The 13,064-nt window shown below is 45.6% G+C and overlaps 1 protein-coding gene across 2 annotated transcripts in view; it reads right to left on the bottom strand.

The window, feature by feature from the left end:
• Positions 1-846: 846 nt before the first annotated feature.
• Positions 847-13,064, bottom strand: part of LOC134343792 (zinc finger protein 420-like) — a 62,590-nt gene continuing 50,372 nt past the window's right edge. The window contains exons 1-2 of one of the 2 annotated variants that reach the window (XM_063042525.1): positions 6,908-7,017; positions 847-2,812 (exon numbers count right to left, since the gene is read on the bottom strand). In XM_063042525.1, coding sequence (XP_062898595.1) covers positions 863-2,404 — 1,542 coding nt within the window. In that variant the 5' untranslated portion in view covers positions 2,405-2,812; positions 6,908-7,017 and the 3' untranslated portion in view covers positions 847-862. Of the gene's footprint in view, positions 2,813-6,907; positions 7,018-13,064 lie in introns of those variants that run through there. The other variant, XM_063042527.1, reaches the window with a different exon arrangement.

Below are 13,064 nucleotides of genomic sequence, written 5' to 3'. Positions count from 1 at the left end.
GTCGGCACAATATTGTGGGCCAAAGGGCCTGTACTGTGCTGTACTATTCTATGTTTTATGTAAAATTTAGTTCAAGGCTTAAAAAAACCTGCCAAACAGAGCTCAATAGTTAACAAATACAACAAAGGAAATAAACACTTTCATCAATACCGACATTGACATTTTTTTATAAAAAATATCTTGGTCTGATTTCAATCAGCAAAATTTACAAAGATAAATAAGAACTTTAGAAAACTTTAGGAAAGACTATTTACACTCAAACCCACTTAGATTAACACTACATTGGACAGGAGGAGTAAGAGAAATAACACATGAAAAAAGTCACACAACAGTCAGATAAACCTTCTAAGTATATATTTTCATCAAAAATGAGCAGGATTCAGCACTCCATGTGTGTCTATGCAATCATGATAAGAAATACAGACCAGAAAACTTAAATGAGAGGCCAACTCAGAAAAACGAATCGTCACTATGGAAGAAAACATTAACCAGTGGAATGAGTATAACCCTCCATGGGAGACATCCCAATGATCTGAGCAGACGAGATGGTGACAAGGAAGCATCGAGCACCTAACTGAGAGTTGGAGACCGCTTCCCAGAAAGAGAGGGGTTCCTTGCAGAAATACTGGACAAGGTGGTTAACAAAAGGAAAAAAAAACATGATATACTAACAAACTAGGCAGAAAGTGCAAAGAATGCCAAGAGAAACTTGACACAATCCAACACATTCCAGGATCCTGCAGCAGTTTAACTCAATCTGATTACTTACAAAGATATAATCATTCACCAAAATCATGCTTTAAAGCACAAACAAATGAATGCCCTCCATCACTTCATAAAGGTACCATAAAGGTACTGGCCTCTACCCAGTGTGAACTCGCTGGTGTCTCTGTAGTTGACATGACCAAGTGAATCCCTTCCCACACATTGAGCAGGTGAACGGCTTCTCCCCAGTGTGAACTCGCTGATGTACCTTAAGTTGAGATGACGAAGTGAATCCTTTCCCACAGTCTGAGCAGCTGAACGGCCTCTCCCCAGTGTGAACACGCTGATGTACCTTAAGTTGAGATGGCAAAGTGAATCCTTTCCCACAGTCTGAGCAGGTGAATGGCTGCTTCCCAGTGTGAACTGACTGGTGTGCTTGTAGGTGGGATGACTGGGTGAATCCTTTCCCACAGTCCGAGCAGGTGAATGGCCACTCCCCAGTGTGAACTGACCAGTGTGCTTGTAGGTGGGATGACCGAGTGAATCCCTTCCCGCAGTCTGAGCAGGTGAACGGCCTCTCTCCAGTGTGAACACTCTGATGTTCCTTCAGTTTAGATGACTGAGTGAATCCCTTCCCACACACTGAGCAGGTGAACGGCCTCTCCCCAGTGTGAACGGACTTGTGTACCAGTAGGTGGGATGACCGAGTGAATCCCTTCCCACAGTCTGAGCAGGTGAACGGCCTCTCTCCAGTGTGAATTCGCTGATGTACCTTCAGTTGATATGAACAAGTGAATCCCTTCCCGCAGTCTGAGCAGGTGAACGGCCTCTCTCCAGTGTGAACTCTCTGATGTTCCTTCAGTTGAGATGACCAAGTGAATCCCTTCCCACACACTGAGCAGGTGAACGGCCTCTCTCCAGTGTGAACTCTCTGATGTTCCTTCAGTTGGGATGAGCAAGTGAATCCCTTCCCACAGTCTGAACAGGTGAATGGCAGCTCCCTGGTGTGAACTCGCTGGTGAGACATCAGGATGGATGACTGAGTGAATCCTTTCCCGCAGTCTGAGCAGGTGAATGGCCTCTCCCCAGTGTGAACTCGCTGATGTACCTTCAGTTTAGATGACTGGGTGAATCCCTTCCCACAGTCTGAGCAGGTGAATGGCCTCTCCCCAGTGTGAACTCGCTGATGCACCTTCAGTTGGGATGAGCAAGTGAATCCCTTCCCACAGTCCAAGCAGGTGAATGGCTGCTCCCCAGTGTGAAATGACCAGTGTGCTTGTAGGTGGGATGACCGAGTGAATCCCTTCCCGCAGTCTGAGCAGGTGAACGGCCTCTCTCCAGTGTGAACTCGCTGATGTACCTTCAGTTTATATGACCGAGTGAATCCCTTCCCACAGTCTGAGCAGGTGAACGGCCTCTCCCCAGTGTGAACTGACTTGTGTAGCAGTAGTTCGGATGACTGAGTGAATCCCTTTCCGCAGTCTGAGCAGGTGAACGGCCTCTCCCCAGTGTGGACTCGCTGATGTACCTTCAGTTTAGATGAGCAAGTGAATCCCTTCCCACAATCTGAGCAGGTGAATGGCCTCTCCCCAGTGTGAACTTGTTGATGTACCTTCAGTTTAGATGAGCAAGTGAATCCCTTCCCACAGTCTGAGCAGGTGAACGGCCACACCCCAGTGTGATCTCGCAGGTGAGCCATTCGGTCAGATGACCGAGGGAATCCTTCCCCACAAATTCAGCAGATGACCAGCCTCTGCCCAGTGTGAACTGACTGTTGTGTCCACAGGTGGGAAGACCGACTGAATCCCTTCTCACACACAGAACAGGTGAATGGCCTTGTCCCAGTGTGAACTTGCTGATGTACCTTCAGTTGAAGTGACTGACTGAATCCATTCCCACTGTCTGAACAGATGAATGGGTTCCCCCCTGTGTAAAATGACAGGCATGCCAATCGGTCAGATGATCGAGTGTATCCCTCTCCACAGTCTGAGCAGGAAGGATGATCGAGTGAATCCCTTGCTCCACTTCTTAAACATCTGGACAGAGACAGCAAAACTGGTGTGTTATGTTTGAAATTCCCATGGACAAATTCCTTGCCATTTTTAACCTGCAAAAAGATTTACAAAATCCATCAATGGGTGTAGGACAACATTTCAGATGAGATCACTTGAGTTGTCAAGGTGTGATCTGGCATCACACTGTTACAGTGAAGTTCAACCCAATTTGGAGAGAGAAATCATCTTCTAACTGGGCACAGTGCTGGTATCTGGAATGACCATCAAATTCTCTGATGCTCTTCCTGTCTCTATAAGAATGGGACATTTCTGCCATCTCCAATCTGTGACCTGGCTCAGTGTGACTCTCTCCAATGGTATTATTCCCTGTTCCAACTGAGCTGCGTGGGTGCCTGGCCCCACAGTAAGTGAAACACTGTCACATAAATAGCCAGCAGTGCATTCCACGCACCCACCACTCTCTGTGTAAAAAAACTTACCCCTGACATCCCCTTGATATCTATTTCCAAGCACCTTAAAACTATGCCTCCTTGTGTTAGCCATTTCAGCCCTGGGAATAAAACTCTGGCGAAAACATCTCCACACAATCAATGCCCCTCATCATCTTCTACATCTAAAAAGGCTCTAAACATAAACAAGGAAATTATAGATTGCTTTGAGAATTTGTTAAAAGTACACAAAATTATGAGGCTAGAGATAGGGTAAATGCAAGCAGCTTTTTCCACTGTGGTTGGGTGGAATGACAACCAGAGGTCACGGGTAAGTGGGGAAGGTGAAAATTTAACGGGAACGGGGAAAAGCACTTTACTGAAATGGTCATGAGAGTGTGGAATGAGATGTCAGCACATGTGGTGAATATGAGCTCGGTTTCACAATTTAAAAGAAGTTTGGATGGGAGCCTGAATGGTTGGGGTAGGGAGGGTGATGGTCCCAGTGCAGGTAGTTGCATTAGACAACTTAAATGTATTTTTGACATCGGCTAGATAGCCTGTTTCCATACTGAACTTCCCCATGTTTCTATGACAGAGAAGCTGGTCAAATTTGTTTGTAAGGGAAAAGGTAGGAGTGATAACGAAGCAGCAATGACTGGAGTTTCTGGGAGCAATTCGGGAGCTGAGTGATCGATACATCTCAAAGAAGTGGAAGCATTGGAAATGAAGGAGGACACAACCGCGACTGAAATGAGAAGCCAAAGCCAACATAAAAGCCAAAGAGAGGGTAAAATATAGAGCAAAAACTATTGGGAAGCTTTTGGAAACCAACAGATGACTAAAAAAAAGTCAGATGAGCTCAGGGTGTGGAATTTTGATATTGAAGTCGTTAATGAGTCTTGGTAGCACCCAAAGGTCTGAGGCATTTAGAGGAACAAAATATCCCAGGCCTCAATATCTCTTGAATACCAAGGTTCCCTGCACCAGTTACCTTTCAACTTTTATTTTGGCAGGCACATACAACTCTACACCCTCAAAATTTCACTTCTGAAGGTCTCTCACTTACCAGGTACTCCTTTGCCAGAAAACAGCCTGTCCCAAACCACACTTGTCAGATCCTTTCTAATACCATCAAAATTGACCTTTCTCCAATTTAGAATCTCAACCTGTAGTTTAGACCTCTCTTTTTCCATATTTACTTTGAATTTCATGGCATTATGATCACTTCTTGTAGGTGAGGGCATCAGGGACACTGGAGTCTCCCCACCTTCCCACCAATGTCCCCTCTAATTTGTAATGACCAGTGTGCACATAAAGCTTGTACTGTGCATTTTTTTACCCAGTGACAACATGTGCACAGTGAATTTTATATAGCGAGGTATTCATTTTATCAGCTAGCAAATCACCGTTGATAGGAACTTTGATCTCCTCTGGGTTCGATCGAGTTCATCTGCACTCTCACACAAACTATGAAGCAGGCCCGTAACAGGTAATGAAGGATTTTCTCACCAGAGCTTTTGTGCATTGTCCATATGTGGTTTGCTTGCTAAATGACACTTTAAAGAGTCAGATTTCCAAATGTCACTGCACTTCTTCGCACTTGCAAATTCTCCAGCAACTTTTGCATCGCCACAATACACACAGGTAACACCAGTTTCTGTATTATACATAAATATTTCCCCTGAACCCTCCCCCAGGTGACTGACGGTGGTGAACTCATTGACAGCAATGCCAATGAATATGAAGGGAAGGCAGTAATCTGTCTCACTGGAGTCTGGCACATTTGTGATGTGAAAGCTACTTGTTGCCCAGGGCAAAGGTGTTTGTTATCATTATCTTCCCACAGAGAATGGGTCAAGACATGTCCTCACAGGTAGAAAAGACCAGAACAAGAGAAGGTAGAACAAGCAACACACACAAAATGCTGGAGGAACTCAGCAGGGCAGGCAGCATCTATGGAAAACAGTACTAATGTTGAGTTCCTCCGGCATTTTGAGTGTGTTGCTTGGATTTGCAGCATCTGCAGATTTTCTCTTGTTTGTGATTGGAGGCAGACAAAGGTGATTTTCTCAACTGCTGAGGGAAAGATTTTGTTCCCTTTCTCCGAGTTCCTAATCCTCGCATTTAGATAGCTGGGGCTCAGCTCTGTCTGAGAGATCCATCGGTTCCCATTCGCTCATCAGCCGGGCCCGAGGGAAGAGAGCAGGACTGTCCCGGGATTGCGGGCCATAGTGTCCGGAGTTCACAGCAATTGCAACACTCTCAACACGCTGGAGGAACTCAGCAGGTTGGGCAGCAGCCGTGGAAACGATCAGTCGACGTTTCGGGCCAGAACCCTTCGTCCGGACTGTAGGGAGAAGGGGCAGAGCCCCTATAAAGAAGGTGGGGAGAGGGTGGGAAGGAGAAGGCTGGTAGGTACCAGGTGAAAAACCAGTAAGGGGAAAGATAAAGGGGTGGGGGAGGGGAAGCAGGGAGGTGATAGGCAGGAAAGGTGAAGCAGGAATAGGGAAAAACACAATGGGTAGTAGAAGGAGGCGGAACCATGAGGGAGGTGATGGGCAGCTGAGGGAGGGGGCAGAGTGACATAGGGATAGAGGAAGGGAGGGGCAGGGAATTACCGGAAGTTGGAGAATTCTATGTTCATACCAAGGGGCTGGAGACTACCTAGACGGTATATGAGGTGTTACTCCTCCAACCTGAGTTTAGCCTCATCATGGCAGTAGAGGAGGCCATGTATGGACATATCTGAATGGGAGTGGGAAGCAGAGTTGAAGTGGGTGGCTACTGGGAGATCCTGTCTGTAGTGGTAGACGGAGCAGAGGTGCTCAACGAAGTGGTCCCCCAATCTGCGTCGTGTTTCACCGATGTAGAGGAGGCCGCACTGGGAATACTGGATGCAATAGATGACCCCAACAGACTCCCAAGTGAAGTGTTGCCTCACCTGGAAGGACTGTTTGGGGCCCTGAATGGCGGCAAGAGAGGTGGTATAGGGACAGGTGTAGCACTTGCGCTTACTGGGATAAGTGCCAGGTGGGAGATCCGTGGGGAGGGACGTGTGGATCAGGGAGTCACGGAGGGACCGATCCCTGCGGAAAGCGGAGAGGGGTGGAGAGGGAAAGATGTGCTTAGTGGTGTGGTCCTGTTGAAGGTGGCGGAAGTTGCGGAGGATAATGTGCTGGATCCAGAGGCTGGTGTGGTGGTGGGTGAGGACAAAGGGAACTCCGTCCCATCCGGTGGTCCCGGTGCGGCCTCCTCTACATCGACGTAGATTGGGGGACCGCTTCATCAAGCACATCCACTCCGTCCGCCACAACAGACAGGATCTCCCAGTAGCTACCCACTTCAACTCTGCTTCCCACTCCCATTCAGATATGTCCATACATGGCCTCCTCTACTGCCATGATGAGGCTAAACTCAGGTTGGAGGTGCAACACCTCATATACCGTCTAGGTAGTCTCCAATCCCTTGGTATGAAAGTAGAATTCTCCAACTTCCAGTAATTCCCTCCCCCTCCCTTCCTCTATCCCTATGTCACTCTGCCCCCTCCCCCAGCTGCCCATCACCTCCCTCATGGTTCCGCCTCCTTCTACTCCGACCCGAAACGTCGACTGATCGTTTCCACAGATGCTGCCTGACCTGCTGAGTTCCTCCAGCGTGTTGTGAGCGTTGCTTTGACCCCAGCATCTGCAGAGTATTTTGTGTTCACAGCAATTGCCCCGCAGTCGGGGGTAAAAATGCACCCGGAGATACACTTACCTGCATCAAACCTCCGCAGCCATTGTGTACTACGCGCATGCGTAATATTCGGAAGATCCGCAACCCTGACGCCTGCGCATTCGATCGGTGCTTCAGCGCCGGCGGATATCGTTACGCAGAGTTAGGGAATTAGGGAGGGCGAGCGAGTGAGCGCATGCGTGCATGTGGTTGCGGAATTTGTTGAGGGAAAACTGGTGGGGAAGGTACGGGAATTGCTGGGAAGGGGTCGTGTGGGTCCGGTAATGGCGGACAAGAGGGAAAGAGAGTAGAGAAGGAGCACGATAGGGATTCGGGATCAGAGGTAGGCAGCCGGGAAGAAATGGATTATTGTGAAGGGAGAAATAAAGGGAATGAGGGGACGGATGAATGAAAATGGAGACAAAGGGAATAAAAGAATAAGAAATGACAGTGAAGAGAGCTCTGAAAGTGAGGAAGATGAACAAGTTCAGAGAGAAGGTGTTGTCATAATTAGGTTTAATTAGAAGGCTCAAGGAAACATGAAGAAAATTACCCGTTTGTGCTAACAACTCTGGCTAATAAAATAGGGGAAATAGTACTTGCAAAAGACCTTAATGATGGCAACCTATTGGTAAGACTTGCGAATGAGGAACAACTTGAGAAAGCACTCAAGCTAAAAGATAGAAAAATACAAAGTGGAATACACAGGGGGGGTGGGAGCACGAAATGGTTGTTGTAAAGGAATATGGAGGAGTTAAAGAGGAATATCAAAGGAGGAAAAGTAATGAATGTTCAAAGACTGAAAACAACAAAGGAGGGAGTGAAAAAGGAAAGTGAAACAGTATTGATTGACTTTGAAGAAGAAAGAGTGCCAAGGAAGGTGTTCCTGGGTTTCATGAGTTACCCAGTAAGGGTGTATGTGCCAAAGCCATTGAGGTGCTATATGTGTCAAAGATTTGGACACATAGCTAAAAACTGTAAAAGGCAGAGGAGATGTGCTAGATGCGGGGGTGATCATGAATATGGAAAGTGCAGAATAGGAGTGCAACCAAAATGCTGCAATTGTGGAGGAGCTCATAATGTGGCATATAGTGAGTATGAGGTTATGAGACAGGAGAATAAAATTCAAGAAATAAGAGTGAAAAGAAAGATCACTTATGCAGAAGCTGTCAGAATGTCAAGAGAACAGAATAAATCTCCTAATGAACAGAGAGCAATAGGGATGCAAGAGATGCAACAAAGAACAAATGACAGGGTTTATGTAGACAATAAGGCTCTAGTAACATTCATTGCAGATGTGATTAATAGTACGGCTGAGGTAAAGTCAAAAAGTGACAAAATTCAGCTGGTGGTCAAAGCAGCAGTGGACCATTTAGGGTTAGTAGGACTGACATGGGAAGAAGTGAGGGAGAACCTCACTAATCAGTCAAGCCAGGAAGTGTCATGGGTTGGTTAATACTAATTATGGTGATTCTTTTGCAATGGAATGCAAGGAGCTTACTGGCCAATAGCCAGGAATTCAAGCACTTTATTAAAGAAGTGGTTGTAAAACCGGATCTGTGTGTATTCAGGAAACTTGGTTGAAACCAACTTGAGACTTTGTGGTATATGGGTATACAATGATAAGGAAAGATAGAAATCTTGGGAGAGGAGGGGGTTGTGCTATGTTAAACAAGCAAGGTATACCATATAGGGTACTGGAAAAAGGAGATGATCAGGAATGCATAGTGGTGGAAGTGTGGAAGAGGGGGGAAGAAGTGGTTATAATTAACTACTACAATTCACGTAAAAGGTTGGATTTGGATAGCCTGTTAAGGATACAAGGACAAAACAGACATAAAGTAGTGTGGTGTGCAGATTTCAATGCTCACAGCACAATATGGGGGGATCCAATTACAGATTCAAATGGAAAGGTAAATGAAGATTTGATGGAAGGAAGGGATTTGGTGTGTATGAATGATAGTACAGGAACAAGGATAAACATAACAACAGGAACTGAGTCAGTATTAGATATTACGTTAGTGTCTAATACCTTGGCTGGCGTTAGTAACTGGGAAGTTTGGACTGCTTCAGCAGTAGGCAGTGATCACTACCCAGTTTTATGTTCAGTGGGTGAAAGAGTAAGACCAGGTGGTGGAATCCCAAAGTGGGTGTTTGGAAAAGCAGATGGGGGTAAGTTCCAAAAGTTGAGTGAGGAAGGATTGATATTTCTGGAAATATAGATGAATTAAACAGTCAGGTGACTTCAGCAATTATTATGGCAGCAGAAGGATCTATACCCAGGAGTAAAAATAGGACGAATAGAAAACTGGTACCATGGTGGACAGACAATAGTTGTCAGACTATAAATAACAGAAATAGAGCATTCAGGCTAGTTGAAAGAACCCATAATATGCAGCATTTGATTCAATATAAGAAGGCACAGGCAGTGGTGAGAACTACACATCAAGTTAAAACAGCAAGTTGGAGGAGTTTTTGCAACAAAATAGGAAGAACAACACCTGTGGGAGAGGTATGAGGAATGATTAAGAGGATGGGAGGAGATAGAAGGGAATGGGAATATCCAGCAATTATATCTGAGGAGGAAACAGCAGTCTCCAGTAGGGATAAGGCTGAGATCATGGCCAAGTCATTTGTTCAGAAAATTTGTTTGAAGAAGGGAGAAGGAGAAGGGAAAGAACAATGAGTCAAGAGCCAGGTGTGTTAAACAGGAGGGAAGAAACTGTTGATATAACTGATGATCAATTTACGTTAGCAGAAATAGTGAGAGCAATAAAGAGATCGAGAAAACCTCCCCAGGGAAAGATCTGATGTGCTATGTTATGCTAAAAGATCTAGGAGAAGGAGCGCTCTTAAAGTTGCTGCAATTTTATAACAGAGTGTGGGAGGAGGGAAGATTACCAAGTGCATGGAAAGAAGCAGTAGTAATTCCAATAAGGAAACATAGTCATAGTCATACTTTATTGATCCCAGGGGGAAATTGGTTTTCGTTACAGTTGCACCATAAATAATAAATACTAATAGAACCATAAATAGTTAAATAGTAATATGTAAGTTATGCCAGTAAATTATGAAATAAGTCCAGGGCCAGCCTATCGGCACAGGGTGTCTGACCCTCCAAGGGAGGAGTTGTAAACCTGGCAAGGATCCATCCTAGCTACACTAGCTACAGACCAATACCATTAACATCAAATATATGCAAATTAATGGAAAGGATGATAACAGAAAAGGTTATCGTATGAGCTTCAGAAGAGGGGAATGCTGGCAAGTTACCAGAGTGGTTTTAGGAAGGGAAGGAATTCCATGGACTCAATGATAAGGTTAGAGACTGAAATAAGAAAGGCCCAGGCAAATGAAGAGTCAGTAGTTGCAGTGTTTTTTTGACATAGAAAAAGCCTGTGATACGATGTGGAAGGAAGGATTGTTAATTAAACTGCACAAGATGGGTTTGGTGGGAGAGTTTTTAACTGGATAAAAGATTTATCATTTGGTAGAAAAATTCAAGTTCGGATTGGATCAGAATGATCAAATCAGTACATAGTGGGAAATGGCACACCATAAGGTAGTGTGATTAGCCCGTTACTTTTCATCATTATGATTAATGATGTCTTCACAAAGGTACCAGTGGATATAGGTAGGTCACTGTTTGCGGATGATGGGGCCTTGTGGAAAAAAGGCAGGAACATGGAGCATATAATCAGGAAACTAAAAGGAGCAATTGATGAAGTGGTGGAGTGGGATTATGACTGGGGATGTAGATTTTCAGTAGAAAAAACTCAAACTGTATTTTTCACCAGGAAAAGAATTGAGGTAGGGAAGAAGTTAAGGATGTATGGGATTGAATTAGAAAGGGTTGGATCATTTACATTTCTGGGAGTTATATTTGATTCACAATTAACATGGGCAGACCATATCAGGAAAGTTGAGGAGAAATGTAAAAAAGTAATAAATGTGTTGAGATGTTTGATTGGTAGGGAATGGGGAGCAAGTTGTTCAGCATTGAAGAGAATGTATGTGGCTTCAGTAAGATCTGTGTTGGACTATGGGAATATAACATATGTGGAAGAAATCGGGTAGAAAAAGTCATTTTTTTAAAAACGCTGCTCGGGGAGAAGGGTCTGCACTGCGCAGGCGCGTGATGTAGCGCACCAAGGTTTAAAAAGAGAAAATTTCAACAGTTCTTCTTTCAGTCGAAGCAAGCAGCTGAAGAAGGGAGTGGAAGAAATCGGGTAGGAAAAAGTCGGTTTTTTTAAAACACTGCTCGGGGAGAAGGGTCTGCACTGCGCAGGCGCGTGATGTAGCGCGCCAAGGTTTAAAAGCAGACCACCATATACAGCGGCCATAGTCGGAGTGGACTGAGTCAGAGTGGGACGGCTTTGGCTCAACAGGCTTCGGCGAGAACAGGCAGAGGCCCGGGTAGGTTCCGGTAAGCTTTTTTTTGTTCAGATTGTCTAGCGTAGAGAGAATGCCAGGCAGGATGTTGGAATGCTCCTCTTGCAGGATGTGGGAAGTCAGGGAGCCCTCCAGTGTCCCTGACAACGACACCTGCAAGAAGTGCATCCAGCTGCAGCTCCTAACAAACCCATTAGGGAACTGGAGCAGGAGCTGGATAACCTGCGGATCACTGGGGAGAATGAGGAGATTATAGATAGTAGCTACAGGGAGGTAGTTACGCCAAAGGAGCAGAGGACAGGAAATTGGGTCACTGTCAGGTGAGGGAAGAGGAAAGGGCAGGCAAAGCAGGGTTCCCCTGTGGCCATTCCCCTCAACAACAAGTATACCGCATTGGATACTGTTGGGGGGGATGACTTACCTGGGTCAAGCTGCAGTAGCCGGATCTCTGGCACTGAGTCTGGCTCTACAGTGCAGAAGGGAGGGTGGAAAAAGAGGAGAGCGGTAGTGATAGGGGACTCAATAGTTAGAGGTACAGACAGGAGGTTCTGTGGTCGTGACAGAGAATCCAGGATGGTTTGTTGCCTCCTGGGTGCCAGGGTCAAGGATGTCTCTGATCGATTGCATGACATTCTGAAGTGGGAGGGTGACCAGCCAGATGTCGTGGTGCACATCGGTACCAATGACATAGCAAGGAAGAGTGAGGAGGTCCTGGAGAGTGAGTATAGAGAGCTTGATAGGAAGTTGAAAACCAGGACCTCGAGGGTGGTAATCTCAGGATTGCTACCTGTGCTATGTGCCAGTGAGGGTAGGAATAGGATGCTCTGGAGGATGAAAAAATGGCTGAGGAACTGGTGTAGGGGGCAGGGTTTCAGATTTCAGGATCATTGGGACCTCTTCTGGGGCAGGTGGGACCTGTACAAGAGAGACGGGTTACACTTGAACTACAGGGGGACTAATATCCTTTCAGGGAGGTTTGTTAGTGCTATTGGGGAGGCTTTAAACTAGATTTGCAGGGGGATGGGAACCAGAGTGCCAGAGCTGACAGTGTGGCTGGGGTGAAAATAAATGATGTTAAAAGTTCAAGCAAATCCGCTAATAGAAAGGTTGTGAGTGGTGGTTAAAATCTTCTGAGGTGTATATATTTCAATGCTAGGAGTAGTGCGGGGAAGGCGGATGAGTTGAGGGCGTGGATTAACACATGGAATTATGACGTTATAGCAACCAGTGAAACTTGGCTACAGGAGGGGCAGGACTGGCAGCTTAATATTCCAGGGTTCCGATGTTTCAGATGTGATCGAGGCAGAGGAATGAAAGGTGGGGGAGTAGCTTTGCTTGTTAGGGAAAATATTACAGCAGTGCTCAGGCAGGACAGATTAGAGGGCTTGTCTACTGAGTCCTTATGGGTGGAGCTGAGAAACAGGAAAGGTATGGCCACATTAGTGGGATTGTATTACAGATCACCCAATAGTCAATGAGAATTGGAAGAGCAAATCTGCAGAGAGATAGCAGGCAACTGCAGGAAACATAAAGTTGTGGTGGTAGGGGATTTTAATTTTCCATATATTGATTGGGACTCCCATATTGTTAGGGGTCTAGATGGTTTAGACTTTGTAAAATGTGTTCAGAAAAGTTTTCTAAATCAATATATAGAGGGACCAACTAGAGGGGATGCAATATTGGATCTCCTGTTAGGAAACGAGTTAGGACAAGTGACGGAAGTCTGTGTAGGGGAGCACTTTGGTTCCAGTGATCATAACACCATTAGTTTCAATTTGATCATGGACAAGGATAGATCTGGTCCTAG

This window comes from Mobula hypostoma, chromosome 3, assembly GCF_963921235.1.
Source record: "Mobula hypostoma chromosome 3, sMobHyp1.1, whole genome shotgun sequence".
Classification (NCBI taxonomy): Eukaryota; Metazoa; Chordata; class Chondrichthyes; order Myliobatiformes; family Myliobatidae; genus Mobula; species Mobula hypostoma.
This window is presented reverse-complemented; position numbering and strand designations above follow the sequence as displayed.